The 19233-nt window shown below is 50.3% G+C and overlaps 8 protein-coding genes across 8 annotated transcripts; 6 read left to right on the plus strand and 2 right to left on the minus strand.

The window, feature by feature from the left end:
- Positions 1–1055: 1055 nt before the first annotated feature.
- M436DRAFT_52555 (FAD/NAD(P)-binding domain-containing protein) lies at positions 1056–2425 on the plus strand (the record flags this gene model as incomplete). The annotated part of the gene is made up of 3 exons (XM_013569747.1): positions 1056–1364; positions 1416–1486; positions 1540–2425. 3 exons carry the CDS (start codon positions 1056–1058, stop codon positions 2423–2425), a joined length of 1266 nt encoding a protein of 421 aa, XP_013425201.1.
- Positions 2426–2968: 543 nt separating this feature from the next.
- On the minus strand, positions 2969–6217 carry M436DRAFT_51800 (ARM repeat-containing protein; the record flags this gene model as incomplete). The annotated part of the gene is made up of 5 exons (XM_013569614.1): positions 2969–3349; positions 3428–5013; positions 5069–5824; positions 5887–5954; positions 6009–6217. The coding sequence occupies 5 exons, from the start codon at positions 6215–6217 to the stop codon at positions 2969–2971; spliced, it is 3000 nt and encodes a 999-aa protein (XP_013425068.1).
- A 765-nt stretch (positions 6218–6982) lies between these two features.
- On the plus strand, positions 6983–9013 carry M436DRAFT_51958 (putative Xaa-pro aminopeptidase P; the record flags this gene model as incomplete). The annotated part of the gene is made up of 5 exons (XM_013569638.1): positions 6983–7058; positions 7107–7166; positions 7223–7450; positions 7498–8715; positions 8772–9013. The coding sequence occupies 5 exons, from the start codon at positions 6983–6985 to the stop codon at positions 9011–9013; spliced, it is 1824 nt and encodes a 607-aa protein (XP_013425092.1).
- A 246-nt stretch (positions 9014–9259) lies between these two features.
- M436DRAFT_9591 (Peroxin-3) lies at positions 9260–10861 on the plus strand (the record flags this gene model as incomplete). The annotated part of the gene is made up of 3 exons (XM_013569575.1): positions 9260–9417; positions 9471–9817; positions 9873–10861. Coding segments are annotated over 3 exons (1494 nt in total), but the record flags the coding sequence as incomplete, so codon positions are not given.
- A 297-nt stretch (positions 10862–11158) lies between these two features.
- Positions 11159–11821, plus strand: M436DRAFT_52333 (uncharacterized protein; the record flags this gene model as incomplete). The annotated part of the gene is made up of 1 exon (XM_013569700.1): positions 11159–11821. The coding sequence occupies one exon, from the start codon at positions 11159–11161 to the stop codon at positions 11819–11821; it is 663 nt and encodes a 220-aa protein (XP_013425154.1).
- A 407-nt stretch (positions 11822–12228) lies between these two features.
- M436DRAFT_52343 (uncharacterized protein) lies at positions 12229–14078 on the minus strand (the record flags this gene model as incomplete). Its single annotated transcript, XM_013569703.1, has 4 exons — positions 12229–12322; positions 12375–12428; positions 12480–13729; positions 13785–14078. 4 exons carry the CDS (start codon positions 14076–14078, stop codon positions 12229–12231), a joined length of 1692 nt encoding a protein of 563 aa, XP_013425157.1.
- Positions 14079–15184: 1106 nt separating this feature from the next.
- On the plus strand, positions 15185–16838 carry M436DRAFT_51964 (amino acid transporter; the record flags this gene model as incomplete). Its single annotated transcript, XM_013569640.1, has 2 exons — positions 15185–15568; positions 15621–16838. The coding sequence occupies 2 exons, from the start codon at positions 15185–15187 to the stop codon at positions 16836–16838; spliced, it is 1602 nt and encodes a 533-aa protein (XP_013425094.1).
- Positions 16839–17669: 831 nt separating this feature from the next.
- Positions 17670–18791, plus strand: M436DRAFT_51728 (uncharacterized protein; the record flags this gene model as incomplete). The annotated part of the gene is made up of 1 exon (XM_013569597.1): positions 17670–18791. The coding sequence occupies one exon, from the start codon at positions 17670–17672 to the stop codon at positions 18789–18791; it is 1122 nt and encodes a 373-aa protein (XP_013425051.1).
- Positions 18792–19233: the final 442 nt, after the last annotated feature.

The following is a 19233-nucleotide window of genomic DNA, read 5'->3' on the forward strand; positions in this document are numbered from 1 at the left end:
GTGGGTTCAAATCCCACTCTCGTCACTATCCTTTTGCTGTTATACCACTATCTCAGAGAACAGAAGAAAGAAGGTGGAAGTTGGTCAAGAATCGACTTTTTGAAGATTTAGACATAAAATTTGTGGACCCTTGGTTTTTCATAACGCAACTTGGCAAGAGTTGTGCAGACTTGGCACTCTTATGACCATGCATAATACGCACACCGTCAACATCCTTGCTATTGTCATTGCTCACTTCAATCACTGCTTCCAACGTGTTGTCCCTCAATACTTCCACTGTTGCGTATGTGGCTGAGATGGAAGAGACAGAGCATTCTGGTCTGACTTTCCGGAGACATCACACACGCTGCGAGGGTCACCCTGTTTCTTCATAGTATTTGCATTATCACCAAGAGCATCGCCTACAACTGGAATATGGATCAGCAATATTTATCAGTGACACTCCTCCGTCATTCTGGAGTATTATAGAGTCCAGATATTGGCAGTGTAGCGATTTACTGCATCTGGCTATTATTCTATCGTGTGCGTGCTTCATGCAAAGCATTCCCACTGCACTTGTCGTGAAACTTCGGTGTCGAAACTACGTATTGGCTTAGATACGAGTAGCTGACTTCTGATCAACAAGACTTGAAACAGATCCAAGTATCTACCAACTACATCATCGGATCCATGCTGGTGCTGACAGAGAAGAGGCAGCTCGGGGGCCAGTCCCCGAGATATACCGCCGATCTTTGCCCAATGGGTCTTACAAAGCACCGAAATGGCTCGGGAACACTACCGACCGCGAGTAAAGTCCCTTTCGTGCATCATCACCATCACAGACAAATGTCTCTTCAACTTTCCATGTAAATACAAGTAGCCCATTTCCTATCTTCTCGTGGTTCATCATGTATGCTCTACGGCATAATTCAATACTCCAAAAGCAAGTCTGCTGCTCAAAGACAAGAGCTGTTGTCCTCACACCATCGATATTGAATCCAAGCACAACATACAGACAATCGACCAATTTTACCTTCATCAAAAGACCCTTTTCCTCACATACCACCAAATCAGCCATGCATCATATCCTCGTCGTCGGCGGCGGCCCCGCAGGTTCTACTACAGCCTTCTTCCTCGCAAAAGCAGGCTTTCGCGTTACAGTCATCGAACGCTCAACCACACCTCCCTATGGCCAAGGCATAGACATTACAGGCCCAGCCGTCGATATCGTGAAGAAAATGGGCTTGTGGGAGAAGATCAAAGCCAGTACGACTGGAGAGAGTGGGTTTGCCATGTTGGATGATGGCGGAAGAGAGATTGGGAGTGTAGGAACCAATCCCGCGGATGAGAGCAAGATGGCCTTCTCACCTACTAATGAGATTGAGGTATGTGGAGAGAGTATACTGAGAAGAGAGTTGTTGCTGATTCGAGATCAGATTATGCGTGGAACTTTGACGAATATTCTTATGGATGCGGCCAAAGAGCAGGGGGTGGAATTTCGATATGGGTGAGTTGCACAATCCATATCAACTTGAGAACAAAGCGCTGACTATTGAGCAGATGCACAGTAGACGAAATCAAAGAAGAAGAAAACTCTGTATCAGCCACCCTATCAGATACCAACAAACCCGAATCATTCACCGCCATCATTGGCGCAGACGGCGTAGCCTCGCGAGTACGCAAACTCACCTTCGACAAAGCAGCAACCGAGAATTGCTTCCGACAGACCGATACTTACTGCGCCTACTTCTCCATGCAAGTGGGCCCGAAACAACAAACCACGTATTCAGTCTTACAGCATGCCAACAAAGGACGCGTACTCTGGAGAAGACCAATCGACAGAGCTGGCACTCGAGCCTCGAGTTATTTAATCGTCACAACAACCGATGCTGCAGATTTGCAACAAGCAGCTCGGCATGGAACAGTGGAGCAACAAAAGGCTCTCCTGGAACGGCGATTTGAAGGCGTTGGTGGCATCAGAGATCAAATTGTACAAGGGATGAACGCCTCCGACGACTTCTACTTTACAAGAGTAGTGCAAGTCAAACTCGACACCTGGCACTCTGGCCGTTGTGCTCTGGTTGGCGACGCAGGATACTGTCCTTCACCCCTAACAGGACAAGGCACCACAATGGCACTCATCGGCAGCTACGTGCTCGCCGGAGAACTAGCCAAGAACCCTGAAGACCCAGCTACCGCATTCACGAACTACAAGAAGAATTTCGAAGGATTTGTTCAAGAGAACGGATCCATACCATTGGGAGGAAGAGCTCCGAAACTCGCCGCTCCGCAATCAGATTTTGGCATCTGGATGATCAGGTCGATTTTCGGAACCATTGCGCGACCAGGCTTCCAGAAACTTTTCGAGTCTCTGCCTTCTTTGCCTAGCTTTGGTGGTGCAGCCGACAAGTTCCCGTTCCCGGATTATGACTTTCGAGCACGTTGAAAAGGTCGTGCTTTCTCGAGCGCAAATCGAGTTCCAGGATAAAGCTATAGAAGACCACAGTGTTTTCGGGAACAGAATGATATTCCGATGAAACCTATGAGCTTTTGGGTCTCTCCTTGGATACAAGCTGTGATTAGAAGATTTTTGTGCATTGTTATAGATGTATAGAAACACAAGATTATCCATGGGAGAGACCTCTCATTCCATCCATCTCACAGGAGTGTTGTAGGAGTTTGGAAAGCTATAGAAATGCACAGTGCTTTCTGAAACAGATTGATGTTCCATTGAGAGCCATATTTTTCTCTGTTCTCCTTGCACAAGGTGCCATTTGAAGATCGTTATGCATCTTCATAGTGGGAACTAGACATACTCCTACCCACGAGATAAGTTGTTTGAAGCTACAGAAATGCACAAAGGTTTATGATACAGAGTGGTTGCCCACTGAGAGGTATGAAAATAGGGGCTTTCTTTGGATACAGGTCATGACTAGGAGATGTTTGTGCATTGTAATAGCTATATGTTCTCCTCTTTCTTTCCCCACCCCTACTCAAACGACGTCACTGTGCCCTTGCACAAGGCCCAAAACTCCTTGACCACTACCACCGTCTGCCTACCTCCCCTCAACCCGAGAACCTTGGCCGCAAAGACCCGCTTTTCCTTCTCTCCCACGTTAGTGGACGGGAAGCCGGGGTCCAGCAGAGAGGCTTCAAGGTGCTGCTTGGCCAGCCCAGGCTGGGAGAAGACGAGCGCGCGCAGGGGCTTGCACAGCGACTCAATCTCCGAGCGCTGGGCCAGCCCACCGATGTTAAAGATGAGAGCCTGGGAGAGAGGGCCGGCGAAGGCCGAGAGGACGGAGAGGGGAGGCACACGGCAGGGAGGGAGGGAGTTGGCGGTGCGTGGGTTGGCGAGACCCAGCAAGGTTTCCTGTGTTTCGCGTACGTTAGCGTCGGGTACATGGAAGGAAAGTCATCGGGCGAAGGCCGAGACGACAGGGAGGCTTACGAAGAAGTTGCAGGCGTTGCGCTTGAGCATGGGCGCATTGCCTACCATGCAGTTTATGACAAACTGCAGAACAGCAGCAATCTCGTCGTCTGAAGGAGAGAGCAGAACGTCAATATAGCTGACAAGCAGCCTCTGCAAGAAGTCGATGCATAGCTGGGCCAATTGGGGGTCGTTGGCCGGGTCGCCGAGCTGCTGCATCACCAGCGCTACTCTCTGGTATACTGCCGACATTTCGTCAAACATGTGCGGTGCCGACTTGCGCGAACAGTTGGAGACAAAACTGCACGCTGTACCGATGATGGCCTCGATACGGGGTGTGCTGATTTGTGCCTTACTGATGAAGGTGACAGTGGCCTGGGGTGGGAACACGAAGGGACCCGGCTTCGTCTCCTTGAGACCGGCACGCAGGATCGCACAGGCGGCATCCATGGCATCGCCCGGGTTGTGCAGGAATTCAACAATGTTGATGCATTGCACGATCCTGTTCTGTATCTCGACGCCAGCTGACGAAGTCCAGAAGTTGCTTGTGGCGGCTGGGTCGTCATTTGCCTCTTCGTCATCGCTGTCCACATCGATAACATCGTTGGTAAGTGCTTGAATACCTTTGCCGATGCTGGCCAGACACTGTAAAGCAGACGTTCCTAGCATTTCGCTGTCCTCCAGATTGCCTGCATTTAGAGTTGTGATAGCTGTGTTGAGGTCATTCTCGATCACTCCAATCAGCGATTCCAGTGGTGCAGCCTTGGCTTCTTCAGTGGGTAAAGCTTGGATGATTGAGGCAAGAGCTGCCATGATCTTCTCTTTCTGATAGCTGTTTGCTGAGGGGCCGGAAAGTGCTTGTGGGCATTGTTGAAGCAACTCTCCAAGGTGTGGTGTCAAAGACTTGCGGCACGAAGAACAAAGCTGTTCGAGAGTTCTCGCTGAGGCGTCTGCAAGCTTGACGCGGTCTGCGGGTGTAGATGCCAGAATCGTGAAGAGGAAGGTAAGAACCGGAGGTAGAAATTGGGGGTTCTTCTTGATGAATGAAGAATATCGATCAACAAGCGTCATGGCAGCACGCTTCAGCTTGTTTGGCACTTCGACATCATTGGATGAGATGTCATTGAACAACGAAGAACCAATAAGCGCAGAAAGGGCCTGGGTATTCTCGTCTGACAGTACGATAGAGTCAGAGATGCAGTTGATGGAGAAAATTATGACTTCGAGACGCAGCCAATTTTGAGTAGGTAAGACACTGGTTGCAAGAACAACCATGTTGCTTAAGAGGTGCGTGTCAGGAATGGCATTGACTTGATCAAAGAAGTCGCTGATGTTATCGCGGAAAAACTGCCATTGGTCAACGTTGTCTTCATCCCACTCAGACATTTCTGATGGAGGTGGCGCTTGGAGTTTTGGGATGTATGTCTGGACGGCTTGCATAAGATCGGTTCTCACAACTGCCAGGAAAGTGATCTCGTCCTCTGGCGAGTCCATTACTGTGTCGGCGATCTGTTCGGCGAATTCAATCCAGAACTCGGTGACGTTGAGGATGACTTGGTCGTCTTCAGCAGGATAACCAGGGGCAGTCAACAACTGCTGTAAGAGGTCTAAATTTGTGTCAGTTCAAGAGTCAAGTTTACTGAGCGATTCTCGTGCACTGACCGATTATTTCTTGAGATGATTCGCGGTTTCTCTCCGAGATCAAATCTTTGACAATCAGTTTACCATACGCAGTGACCAGTTTGCTGAATGCTACGATTGCTGGATTCAAGAAATTTGGGCGCTGCGCTAGACATTGTGGACCAATGGTTTTGCGCACTAGCAGGGACAGAGACTCAAGATCATTCTTCTGGAGGAACTTTGAGCGATACTCCAGGGTGTTGACAAAGAATTCCACAGTCGGATCTCTGACATCTTGTTCGCGATGCAATAAGTGTTGGATAGCCATTGGGGTGAGATTCTGTAGAAGCTGTAGAGCTACAGGATCTGTGTTCCAATGTGCGAAGCTGTAGGCGACCCAAGCGGAGAAGCAATTCACAGCTTCGACCGCGATCTCTGGTGAACATCTTGTTGATGGGTTGAAGACAAAGGTCATGAGTATGGCGGAATCAGTAGTGTTGCTCTTGAAGATGCTATCGAGATGATAGTACTGAGGCCCTAGTGTAGAGCTGTTCTGTACGTCCTCGGCCAACACTCTGCAGAAGCGGACAGCCATGAATAGCCTCAAGCCTGATAATTCGCCAATGATCTGGCTGGTATCCGGATATGAGCTAAGCATATCATGAGGCACCACATCACTGGCATATAGTGAGCAAATGACTTGGCGAACAGTCTGTGTCCATGGTAGAGGAGTCTGAATGAAGTATGTGGCCATTGTGGAACAAAGCTTGTCGATGATGAGTTTGGGAGGTAGATCACCTAGTGCAAGGCGAACCTGTGAGGGGACACAATCAGAGGTCGAATCGAGCAAGGAACAGGACGCAAACTTACAAACCACAGGACCAGACGGGACCTCAATTCAGCTGCTGCTTGTTCGTTGAGTGTGCTTCTTCTTGGTGTCAGTATTTCGGGTGATACGCTGTGCTGATTGAGGAGCACCGACCTGTCTTTGTTGAGTTTGATTTGCAGAGTCAGAGCTCCGTAGAACTTGATATTGGCATCCGCATGGTCGAGCATAGCGTCTGCAGCAGCCCATCCGTGATCAGACAACTGGATTTCCTGCAGCTCTCGCGAAATCTGCGAGGCGCCAGCTGCGAATCTGGGGTCATTGAGTCGGCGTACGAGCTCGATTGCTTGCTCAGCCGCGCTCATGTTGGGGTCTGGGACGATCATCTGAATTAGTCTTCCTGTTTCGATTGCTTCCCGAATTGGGCCACGAGGCCATTTGGGCTGGGTGGCTGTCCTCCACACTGCCGAGTATGGCATCTTGTCGATATGATGTAGATAGGGCGCTGCCAGCTGCAGAGAGATCCTCGTCGCCCAAGACGCGAGTCTGAATGTTGAAGCACCGGTAACGCCCCTTGTCGAACCAAGGATTCCCGGCGGCATGTGATAGAAAGAACGACATCACCTACCTCTATGGTTTGAATCCGGGGAAAGACTGCTATCATCGTCGACTCAGCCTGAGGATCCAAGGCGAGATACCTTTTGCAGAAGTCACTCACGAAGAAACAGACAAGGAAATCGATGGCCAAAAAGGAGCGTGAGGTAGTGCGGGAGATGTTGAAATCTCACGACGGGAAGGTAGCTAGGTAGAGGGTATACACCTACTGATGTCCTAGAGCATTCTCGTATGATTTGGCGATTATTTTTGATGGTTGATTGCGAGGTGAGGATCATGTTTGCACGCAGACGCCGACGCTACCTCGATGTCCTGCTGGACGGAGGTTGCCGAAAATGGTCCGGCGTTTTGGCTCGCCGCAACTCCGTCATAGCGTGTCCAATTGACGGCGAGACATCGAATCGACACGCGACTTGCAGATGCTCTGTGGACTCGCTAGACTCAGTACACTTTCAAGAGGCATCACTGCCGGAAGATTGTTCCACGCTTCGGCAACTAGAAGATATCCTATTGATATGGAGAAAGTAATCACAACCGAGCGACTCTCGCAGTTGCGAGAACTCATGAAGCGCAACAAGGTAGATATCTACAGTAAGCCGTCTGGATGCACATCGACAGACAACTGACTGACTCTCGTAGTTGTGCCTTCGGAAGACAGCCATCAGAGCGAGTACATAGCACCTGCCGATGCTCGTAGAGGTCAGTCAACTTGCATACTCAAGAGTCATGCGACTCGACGCTAATACGAAACGCAGAATACATCTCTGGCTTCTCTGGTTCCGCTGGAACTGCTGTCATCACTCATGACAAGGCCGCTCTGGCCACAGACGGAAGATACTTCAACCAAGCTGAAAAGCAACTCGACGACAATTGGACTCTGCTCAAACAGGGCCTTCAAGATGTACCTACTTGGCAGGAGTGGTCCGCCGAGCAAGCAGAAGGCGGCAAGACTGTTGGTGTTGACCCGACCACCATCACAGCTCGTACGTCTCTCTCAGCTTCTCAATGAGCACTGCTAACTTCATGCTAGCCGATGCGCGCAAGCTCTCCGAGAAGATCAAGAAAAAGGGCGGCAAAGACCTCATCGCTGTCAAGGAGAATCTCGTAGATTCGGTCTGGGGCTCAGCAAGACCTGCTAGGCCGAACGAGAAGGCTGACGTCCTCACTCTCGACTTTGCCGGCAAGAAGTTCCAGGACAAGATCGAAGACATCCGCAAAGATTTGGATAAGAAGAAGAGCGCCGGTTTCGTCGTCTCGATGCTCGACGAGGTTGCCTGGCTATACAATCTACGTGGAAGCGACATCCCCTACAACCCCGTCTTCTTCTCCTACGCCGTGGTCACCCCAACGACCAGTACTCTCTACATCGACGACTCGAAGCTCACTGCTGCCGCAAAGACACATCTCTCAGGCGTTGAGGTCAGACCCTACGAATCTATCTTCACCGACATGGAAGCTTTCTCGTCGTCTTCGACTGGAGATAACAAGTACCTCGTTTCCAACAAAGCTTCTTGGGCTCTGTACCAGGCACTCGGTGGAGAGGACAAGGTCGAATTGATACGCAGTCTGATTGGCGACGCTAAGGCTGTCAAGAACGAGACCGAGATGAAGGGTATGCGCGAATGCCATATTCGTGATGGTGCTGCTTTGAGCGAGTTCTTTGCATGGCTTGAAGATCGACTGGTCGGCGAGAATGCCAAGATTGACGAGGTCGAGGCTGCTGACAAGCTGGAATCGATCCGCTCAAAGCACAAGCACTTTGTTGGTCTCTCATTTGACACGATCTCTTCAACTGGCGCGAACGCAGCTGTAATCCACTACAAGCCAGAGGTTGGCGCATGCAGTGTCATCGATCCCAAGGCGGTATACCTTTGCGATTCGGGCGCTCAATACCTTGATGGTACAACCGACACAACTCGTACCATGCACTTCGGCGAGCCGACAGACATGGAGCGTAAAGCATACACTCTCGTCCTCAAGGGTCACATTGCATTGGACAATGTCAAGTTCCCCAAGGGTACTACTGGGTATGCGATTGATGTTCTAGCTAGACAGTTTCTCTGGGCCGAGGGACTCGATTATCGTCACGGCACTGGTCATGGTGTAGGGTCTTTCCTCAACGTTCACGAGGGACCTATCGGCATTGGCACTAGAGTTGCTTACAGCGAGGTACCGCTGGCTGTCGGCAATGTCATCTCGAACGAACCTGGATACTATGAGGATGGCGCTTTCGGTATCAGAATAGAGAGTAAGTTGGATGGAGAGAAGTCGCACATCAGAGACGGCTGGCTAACGCGAATTTAGACATGTTTATGGTGACGGAAAAGAAGACGACGCATCAGTTCGGCGACAAGCCTTACCTGGGCTTCGAGCATGTCACAATGACACCAATGTGCAAGAAGCTCACGGATGCATCGCTTCTCAGCTCGGAGGAGAAGCAGTGGTTGAACGACTACCACTCAAAGGTGTATGAGAAGACGAAGGGATACTTCAGCCAAGATCAGAGAACGATGAAGTGGCTCGAAAGGGAATGCGCACCGTATTAGGATAGGCAGAGAGGATAGAAGATTAGCATACAGAGACGTTTCCTATGACGATAACAGAATGCTCTTATCAGGGTCAGAGAAGGTTTGCCGAGAGGCCGAGGTCCAACTCCACGTCGGGCTCCCCATATTGAAGCTCTCTCTCATTCCCGTGTCAAGACAGGTGTGACGATATCCAACGAATTTGCGAACAGATGAACGTGGGTGTATAGCAGCAATCGCGCAGCAGACACATAGACGGATGCCGCCATGTTAGAAGGAACGCGCCGGTGGTTCAGGCGCAATCGCACCAGGTTCGCCATTGGAGCAGGCACGCTAGGTCTGGTCTACCTGGCCGGCCAATATGCCTGGAGCAAATGGCTCGAGGCACGCCAGCGCATGGCCGATGAGATCATGTCCAAAGAGAAGTAACCATTGTCAGACCATGTGGAAAAGAGACAGGAGACTGACAGGACAACAGCCTTCGCCGCCGCTTCGAACAGAACCAGGAAGACTGCACCTACACGGTACTCGCCTTGCTCCCTACCATCCGAGAAGAGATCATCAGTGCCCTCCCCGTCGAAGATATGACCAATGAGTTGCAACGACAGCGGGCAGAAAAGCTGGCAAAGAGTGCTGGTCCCTCAGAAGCTGCCAGCTCCGAATACCCCTCGGCACCCGCCAGTACCATCGACGACTCTGCGAGCATGTCCAGCTTCCAGACTGGCAGCTATATCCACGCTAGTCAGATGGGCGACAGTCAGGATGCCAGATCGCTTTTGAAGAAAAAGTCCAAGGCACAACTCTGGAACGACATGAAGATCAGCTGTAAGTCTGCATATCAATGCTCAAATTGACCAAGCCCACTGACAGTCGATTGCAGCTATCACAAGAGCCCTGACTCTCCTATATACCCTCTCGCTTCTGACTCTCCTCACCCGTATCCAGCTCAACCTGCTCGGTCGTCGCACATACCTCTCTTCGGTGGTCTCGCTCGCGAGCCCTCCAAACCCCTCGCAATCTACCCACATTTCCCTCGAGAACAACGATGACGACAACTACGACAGTGTCTACGGCAACGACTTCGAGACGAACCGCAAATACTTGACTTTCAGCTGGTGGCTGTTGCACAAGGGTAGCAAAGAGATTGTCGACAAGGTCAGCGCCGCTGTCAAGGAGGTATTTGGCCCTGTCAGCCCGCGCGAGGATATCACACTCGAACGCTTGAGCGAGCTCATCCTCGAGGTACGCAAGAAGGTCGAGGGTGCCACCGAGAGTGAGCGTCGTGAGCACAGGTGGTTGTCGTACATGCTTCCTCCTCGCGACCAGGAGGACTTTGTCCTGTCCGAGTCTGGTATTGATGCCATGTCCGCATCGCCCGCACCACAAGAGACGTCGCAAGATCCCATGTACGCAGCCAACTCCGCTGCTTCGAATGCCTCCCTTCGCAGACTGCTCGATGAGACGTCAGACCTCATCGATTCGCCAACCTTCACCCACGTCTTCACCCAAGTCCTTAACGCTACCTTCTCTCACCTTATCGACTACCGCGTCGCAACAGAAGCCTTCAAAATCAGCCCCCCAGCACCCGATTCTTTGTCACGCATCACCGAGATCAGCGACAAGAAGTGCAAGTTCGCTCAGACTCTTGCTGTCTTCTGTCGTCAAGCCCATAGCATCGCTGCCGGCAGTAGCGAGCCCGATGATCTTGCAGTTGCCGAGTCTGTCGGCTCTCAAGTCAACGAATACCTTGCGGCTATCGATCAGGTCAAGGACCTTGAGGCTTTCGCTGCTGTCATCTATTCGTCCAACTTCGAATTCGAGGCAGCTGAAAGACAGCAAAACGAAGCCGACTACGCAACCGCCACCGGTCCCGCTGATGTCCCTACCACATCTGCACCGACTCAAGCTGAACAGGCACCTCAAGAGCCAAACGTACAAGCATCAGCAGGTGCATTGTCCATTGAGGAAATGGATCACGTGTGGAGTCGAAGTCAGACTGCAGACTCATCGGCACCAGATGCCCCGACCTACAGCCAAGTGGCCCAAGCTCCCGCACCCGAGTCATCATCTTCACAACATCCCGAGGCTCAAGACTCACAGAACGCAGTCCAGGAAACACAGCACACCGAAGAACACGTTCTACCAGGACCACCAAAGACTTACGCCATGGCAGCCGCAGCAGCAACATCCATTCCTCCACTCACTCTCATCGTCGCTACCACAGCCAAAAACGGCATTGGCAAGAATGGAACTCTTCCCTGGCCAATGCTCAAGAAGGAAATGGCATACTTTGCTCGCATCACCAAGCGTGTCCCATCTTCCACCACCTCCACCTCCTCAGATCCCACCACACAAGCACCCCAAAACGTCGTCGTCATGGGCCGTAAAACCTGGGAAAGCATTCCTCCCAAATTCCGCCCTTTGCCGCAACGCACCAATGTAGTCATCTCTCGATCTTCAAAACTCGAGGGTGCGGGTGACGACGTCGTTATCAGTGACAGCATTTCCTCTGCTTTGTCTTCTCTTGCTGCCAAGGCCAAAGAAGGCAACGCAGCTCCTTTGGGAAGAGTGTTTGTTATCGGCGGCGCTGCTATATACAAACAAGCGTTGGATATGGAACAGGCAAAGGATATCTTGCTAACCAGAGTTAAGGGAGAGTGGGATTGCGATACGGATTTCCCTGTTGATGTGGAGGCTGAGCAGGGGTGGCAGAGACGGGAGAAGGAGGGACTGGATGAGTTTACTGGTGAGGATGTTGAGGAGATTCAGGAGGAGGAAGTCAAGGGTGAGAAGGTCAGGTACGAGTTTAGACTCTACGAGAGGGTGTGAGAAGGGAAACATGTATCGATGGGGAGGTGCTCTGTGGGGTCATGTATGATTTGATGGGTTGTCTCTTTTTTTTGTTCGCATGCATGATATACAAGCTTTATACACGGTTTTCTCTTCTCCCATCAGTTCCTGGTTGGCCTGCTGATGTTAAAGCGAACGTCCAAGGTACATGTAGACACAACGATGCAGCTATAACAAATTGCGACGCGGAGAGAGAGGGGGGAGTATGCTGTGTAAGTATCTATCTGATCTGTGCTGCTTTCGTATGCAATGAAAGTCCAGAAACGGGGCGTGAGAGAAAGAGGAGACGGTTCATGCATGCTCAAGAGGCAAGAGATGACTGTTGGAGTCCAACCGCAGCCTAGACAGCATTCACATCTGACTGAGCTACGAAGAATTGTGATGGTTCACAGTCGTTTGCGTTGCTCGCGCATCGCGTGTCTGTGGGAGCGTGTACCTGGATTCATCCATCTTCTCACTGTACGGAAGAGTCTCTGTCGTCTGTTTCGGTGATTAGTACTGTCTTTTACGCATTCGAGGTTTGCTGACTTACAGCAAGACTACCACCATGCCGAATGTCACGGGCAAAGCTAGATACCAGAAGAACCTGTCGTCACGATTAGCAAGATTGAGGATGTGATGAGAACGGTAAACATACATATGCGAGTTCTTCAACGGTGGGAACTCTTCAAAGTTCATGCCAAAGTAACCGGACAAGAACGTCAAAGGCAGGAATAAAATGGTCACAAAGGTCAGTTGCTGCATACTCTCGTTCTGATATGCTCCCATGGTGTTGAAGATCAAACTGATCATGTTGTCGCTTTGCGTGCGCATCTGATCGAGGGAAGCAATAATCATGATACAGTGATCCTCTACGTCTCCCAGATATGTGTGTGCGGCAGGGGAAATGTTGACTGAAGATTGAGTCTGCGACTTGATCATTGCAGGACCAGAGCTGCGTCGGGCTATGTCCGACACAGGATTGGCAGCAGATGAGGTGGGTCGATGATTGAGGAGTTGTGCTGTGCTGTGATGGTCGCGTAGACTGTTGATTAAAGAGGCTATGGGTTGCATTTGCTGTCTTAGCATTGATAGTTCAGATGTCAAGATATAGAGGGCTTTTGAATGTCCGATTGCGGGCTGTGTGAGGACGTCCATCTCAAGCTCGGCGATGGCTTTCTCGTATGTGCTGACGATGGGGATGGCCAGATCGGTGATAGCATCGATAATCGAGTGTACCAGCAGAGAAGCATCGCCACTTCGGCGAAGGATTGTCTCTGGTGAATTCAGTCGTTTCAGGATGGGCTCCTCGATAACATCGCCAGAGTACTCGAAGAATGACACGACAGTGTTGTCGCTGCAGAGGAACACGCTAACTTGTTCGATAGAGACACCTAGGCTTTTCCTTGTCAAGATCGAGTTCTTCTCCATATATGCCACTCTCTCAGGTGAGCGATCTCCACGATATGATTGTAAGCTGCGCAGGTGTGTTTGGTTGTCAGGTGGCTGGAAGGTTTTTTCTGTTCCCCATGTGATACCGCTGCGGCTCTGCGTAGAGTGGCGGGACTCCGAACTTGACAGAGCCTTCTGAATATCAGCATCTCTATGGCCATTTTGAGAGGAGAGCTTGGTTAGTCGCTGAAGAGTCATGACGATGAATGCATGTTCCGGATACCAGTCTGCTTTCGTTCGGTTCCCCGTGTGCATCAGATCCTCGATAGCCAGAGGATGAAGCTTTTTGAAATTGCCTAGCAGCTTGATAACATCCCAACTCAATCCATTGACGTTGATCCAGCGACAGCTAGCCCATTCTGGCCGAGGTTTATTGAGAAAGCCTTCCAAAGAGTTGTTGTCAAGCTCGGTTTGTTCGATCTGGTCCTCGCTGAAGTCCACTGCTGTTATTTGCGACTGTTGATGTGGTTAGTCATGAAATCGAACGACTCGACGGGTGAGGTATGTTTACAGGAAAGGTCTTGCCATGTGACACGACACCGTCGGTCGAAGTGTCGATTCCTGGCTCACTGCCTGGCTGCCATTGGAAAGCCGAATTCGAATCATAGAAGCCAGAGGTCGTAGAAGTGCCTTGATTACGTTTGTTGTATGCATTTTGACGGCTTGCCAAGGGTGAGGCCGGTTTATTTGTTGACTTCAAGGTTGACGTGCTGTCTGTCGATGTGTGGAGAAGGCGTGCATATCTGCTTGTGGTTGTAGGGATCGCCCAGAGCGACCGCGTACAGAGCAAGAGTGAGCGCCGCATCTTGCGCTGTTTCAAAAGTGAGTGTGTATATTTCACAAAGACACGGTCGGTATAGACATTATCAGCATGACGCTGGTGTACTCGAACAGTAGGGCTGGTTACTACGGATAATTGGTGGAGCACTCGAGGTGCGCGTCAGTACGAACACCCCTGGTCGTGACTTCGCATCAGCACTCGAACCATGATTCGACCCCACTGTCGCTGACGAGCTTGGACTGAAGACATCATGGATATGTGACGCTCATGTAAAGATTGGTTGTTTAATCGTCCATTCCGTCACAAGGGTCGACTCGCATATGCTTTCTTGACCTACAGCTAGGGGGTCGTTTAGCCAGGGCTGTGCCTACCGTTTCTGTTCAAGCAACGACCTCTTGGCTTCTCGCACTTGCTGTCTCCCTTTTTTCTCCAACTCGCTCTCGATCCATCCTCAAAGTCATGTACCCCACCATGCGACCGCAGCTCCAGAATCTCTTGTCAGGTCTGACAGGCACTCTGACTGAAAGACGAGACCCGAATTTAGCCGATATCCTTGGATCAAAAAATCTGGCCATGTGCTTCTCGAATACCAATGCGCTTGACGACGGAAAAAAGTGGATCTCCACCAAGCTCTTGGGACCACAATCACACAAGCGTTGAAGAACAAGACCTTTGTACTGTACAAGCGAGTCATGGCATTCTACACAAGGGAAAAAAATCTCATCGAGGCGCAATCCTCAAGGAGCATGTGAACCAATAACGCCAGCAGAACAACAGGACTTTTGTATCACGTCTTTACGCCGAGCAATGCGCAATACGCCCCAAGCATTCAAGCGAGTCTCGTAGGGCGTGCTGAGCCCGCCAACAGCTCAAGTAGGTGAAATTAATAGAGCGAAGTCACGCCGTGCACCCCAAACTCCAGACCACCAAGCTTCTTTCTCGTTGTTTGTATTACTTAAGAAGTTACTGCTTCTATACTAGTGACAATGACGCCTTCTCGACAGAGGTTCACGCAAGAGCGTGGCCATTCTACAAAAGCACAAAGAGGCATCGACTCGTTGGAGTTCAATAACTCTACCACAGCTCTTTTGACAGCCGACTCGATAGCTACTTATACTTGGGATTCCGACATGGTCTTCTCGTCGTCAAAGAAAGCCCCTGAGGCCGAGGTGAAGGATCCCTCGGCCTTTGTGGACCACGAAACATCAAGCGATGATGGTCATGATGTCTACCAAACCAGCGAAGGCCGCCGACAGATCGGTCTTGTGAGCGCCATCTTTCTCATCTTCAACCGCATGATTGGAACTGGTATTTTTGCTACACCCAGTAGTATTGTGGCAAGCTGTGGAAGTATTGGTCTTGCCTTGTTCATTTGGGTAGCCGGTTTGATCATTGCCGCAGCCGGTATGGCCGTCTACCTCGAATTTGGCACGGCACTTCCCAGAAACGGTGGAGAGAAGAACTACCTCGAGCACGTGTTCAAGAAGCCTAGATTCTTGGTCACTGGTCTTTACGTACGTTCAGCTGCAAGCTTGTCAAATTCACATGAGACTGACCTGAGAACAGACTGGATACGTTGTACTCCTAGGATGGGCTGGCTCCAACAGTGTCGTCTTCGGCGAATACATTCTCAACGCCGCCCAGGTCCCTGTCAACCGCTGGAACCAGAGAGGTATTGGTCTCGCATGTATCACCTCGGCTTTCCTCGTCCACGGTCTCGCTCTCAAGTGGGGTCTTCGTCTGCAAAATGTTCTTGGTGTCATCAAGCTTATCATTCTGCTCATCATCGTCTTCTCTGGCTTTGCCGCACTCGGAGGCAAGCTACGCATCGAAAAGCCCAACAACTTCGACAACGCCTTCGAAGGTACTACTGGCTCCGCATATGGAGTAGTCACCGCGCTGTACAATGTCATCTGGTCTTTCATCGGCTACAGCAACGCCAACTACTCTATGTCCGAAATGAAGAACCCAGTGCGCACACTGAAGATCGCAGCACCAAGCGCTATCCTGATCGTCGGCACTCTTTACATTCTGGCCAACATCGCATACTTCGCTGCAGTCCCTAAGGAAGATATCATCAGCAGTGGCCGTATCTTGGCCGCCCAATTCTTCCGCAACATGTTTGGCCCTAGAGCAGAACGCGCATTGAGTGTGTTCGTTGCTCTTTCGGCATACGGAAATGTGCTATCTGTTATCTTCTCCCAGGGCAGACTTGTGCAGGAACTCGGTCGCGAAGGCATTCTACCATTCAGCAGACTATGGGCCAGCAACAAGCCCTTCAACGCTCCCTTCATGGGTCTCTTTGAGCACTGGCTGGTTTCGGTCATCATCATGCTGGCTCCTCCTCCCGGTGATGCCTACAACTTCATCTTGAACGTCATCTCCTACCCACTTTCGGTCGTCAACGTCTTCGTCTCGATCGCTCTCATCTGGATCTACACCCACCGCGAGCAGTTCAACTGGAACCCTCCGGTCAAGGCCACTCTTCCAGTGACCATCTTCTTCTTCCTCAGCAACGTCTACCTCGTCATCGCACCATTTGTTCCTCCCCCAACTCCCGAATTGAACCAGTACAAGTCGCTACCTTACTACCTTCACTGCGTTGTCGGTCTGGCTATCATCGCAGCTGGAGGTGTCTATTGGGTGTTCTGGGCTGTCCTTCTGCCTAAGATCGGAGGCTACCGTCTCGAGAAGGAGGTTCACAAGGATGCTGAAGGCTGGACCAGGAACGTCTTCATCAAGGTTCCTAAGCACCAGGTTCCTACTGAGGGTAGCACCTTCTGAGTACGACACATTTGACTTTAACAGTTGTTTAATGACGGGATACGAAACGAAAAGCATTGTTTTATAATATTAGAGATACCCCCCACGATTTCAACCATCGTACCATAGAATCTGAAATTCTATACATTTCAAACCATAAATCTCATTGCAGCAAACTCATGACATGTTGGTAGCATTGTGGTCGCATACTCACCTCACGTCCATGCAATCTAGATACTGAATCGGGTGCAATCATGACAGATGTCTTAGATCCGATCTCCCTATTGTAACAAGCCGATATGCCCTAGTGCTAACCAAGAAATGACCAGCAAGAAGTGCGAACGATCCAAAATCCCGAGATATCAAACTCAAAAGAGTCGAAGGGCAGTAGAAGATCTACAGTGAATGTTTAACGGGCGAAGATTGAGTACTGTATAGATACTCGGCTCATTACTCCCGAATGCTGTATCTTGCTGAGGCTTGGCGAATACTGGGGCAAAGTATAACAACACCTCTGACGGCACCAACTGGCTAATCTCGAACAGCTCTGGCTAAATTACTACGTCTAACTCATCAACAGTCCCAAAGCACCTTGTGTCCTTTTCCCTTTATGCGATGACTGCTCCTGCCATACCGTCAAGTCACTCGACTATCGAATTGTCTCGCCAAAGCTAATATTACGTCACCATCGACTCGCGACTTCTTTTGATATCGTCCTCAAACATCAGGATACGCTATCTGATAGATACAAGACGCATGATTTAAGCTGCCCAAGATCGACAACCAACAAATTCTCCAGTGGTTCAATACACTAGCCCCCGCGCATCCCGAGAACCTGGTTATAAGCACAGGATGGGCATCGCACTGCTGAGTCTACCAACCGAAGTCCTTATCGGTATCATACAGCATGCAGATAGTGCATGTAAAAGAACACTTCTCGATCTTCGTCTAGTCAGCAAGACTGTAGAGCAACTTTGCCATGACAGTTTTCTCCGCCATCTGGAACTCCTCCGCATAGATCCATCACAAAAGGACAACCTTACGCGATTGCTGGAAATCATATCGAGTCCCGCACACGCACATGCAGTCAAATCTGTGACCTTCGACTTTGTACGAGACTGGCGAAATGTATGGCCAGTGACGACGTTGGTGCAACAGCTTTTCGATAAGCTGAGCACGTTTAATGTTTCTCTGGAGCTGAATTTTAGTCCTTATGGCAGCAACGAATGGATCTCGGAACCGTGTATCGTTCACTATATCCTTGGGATCGTGGAACAGGTCTTCAAATCACGGATGTTGATAAAGAGGCTTGTTGTTAGAGCAAAAGACTGGGATCCAGATTTTCAGCTCGACAAAATGTTATGCAGACTCGATGGTCTGATCAATGTCCAGGAGAAGGAGACAGAAGTACTTACAGTGCAGTCTCTTGTTGTGGCATTCAAACACGGCGAGACTATCTTTGACCGACAGCGCCAATGTCTTCAATTTTCTCAGATCACAGCTCACGACCTCCACGGCATAGGTCAATGGATCCAAGAAAAGCATCCGGCTGAGATATATCTGACAAACTGCCAATTCTTTGTCGAACAGCTAGACGGAGTTTTGTTATCTGCCAGACCACCGTCCAATCCTCTATCATGCATCTCGGTCACAAACTCTCGATTGATGCATTTGACTTCCTTCTTCGGAGGAAGCCAAGCAGCCACGCCACTATATAAACTGCTGTCGCGAATCTCACAGCATGCGGACAGTCTAACCTACTTGCGTTTGGAAGACATACGGGTCGAGACCCCAAATCCCAGAACCCTCAGCTTTGTGAGCGGAAACAAGGTTCAGATGACCAGCGATGGCAATATTCGGGAAACGCTCGCGAGTCTCATGCTGCAGCATCGAGTTGACGAAGACCAACTGGAAACTGAGAGCGAAGACATTGAAGAGGATGGGGAAGATGATGAGGTTGAGAACGGCGAGTAGCAGTTCTCGGGGATGTCCTATTATTACTCATGATGTCTATGGATTGCTCCTACTTTCTTCCTGACAGGAAGCCGAGCCTAATGCCACTTGCTGTTCCTTCAACTGATCTGAACCGCATCGTCTTGCCCGAGAGAAGAAAACATATGTTGGTTGTTTTCCCATTGACAGTGGTTGAGTTGCCTTATGATTGTTGGGATCGCCTCGGAATATGTACAGACAGTTGAGGCGACCTGGGTACTCTTGCGATCACCGTCATGCCAGAGCCCTAGTAACAAGATGTCTCTCTCGCAGTGGTTTGCCTGCACACCAAGTCGTTGACGTTCTGGTCTAGGGAAAGTACCAGATGTCAGCTGAACATTCCAGTCGATATCAGATGGACAGTTTGGGCTCGTGGTGAGGATCGCACAGGGTATTCAGGCGGTGAGTGAGGAACTGCGGGCAG

Source organism: Aureobasidium namibiae (genome assembly GCF_000721765.1).
Source record: "Aureobasidium namibiae CBS 147.97 unplaced genomic scaffold scaffold_14, whole genome shotgun sequence".
Taxonomy (NCBI): domain Eukaryota; kingdom Fungi; phylum Ascomycota; class Dothideomycetes; order Dothideales; family Saccotheciaceae; genus Aureobasidium; species Aureobasidium namibiae.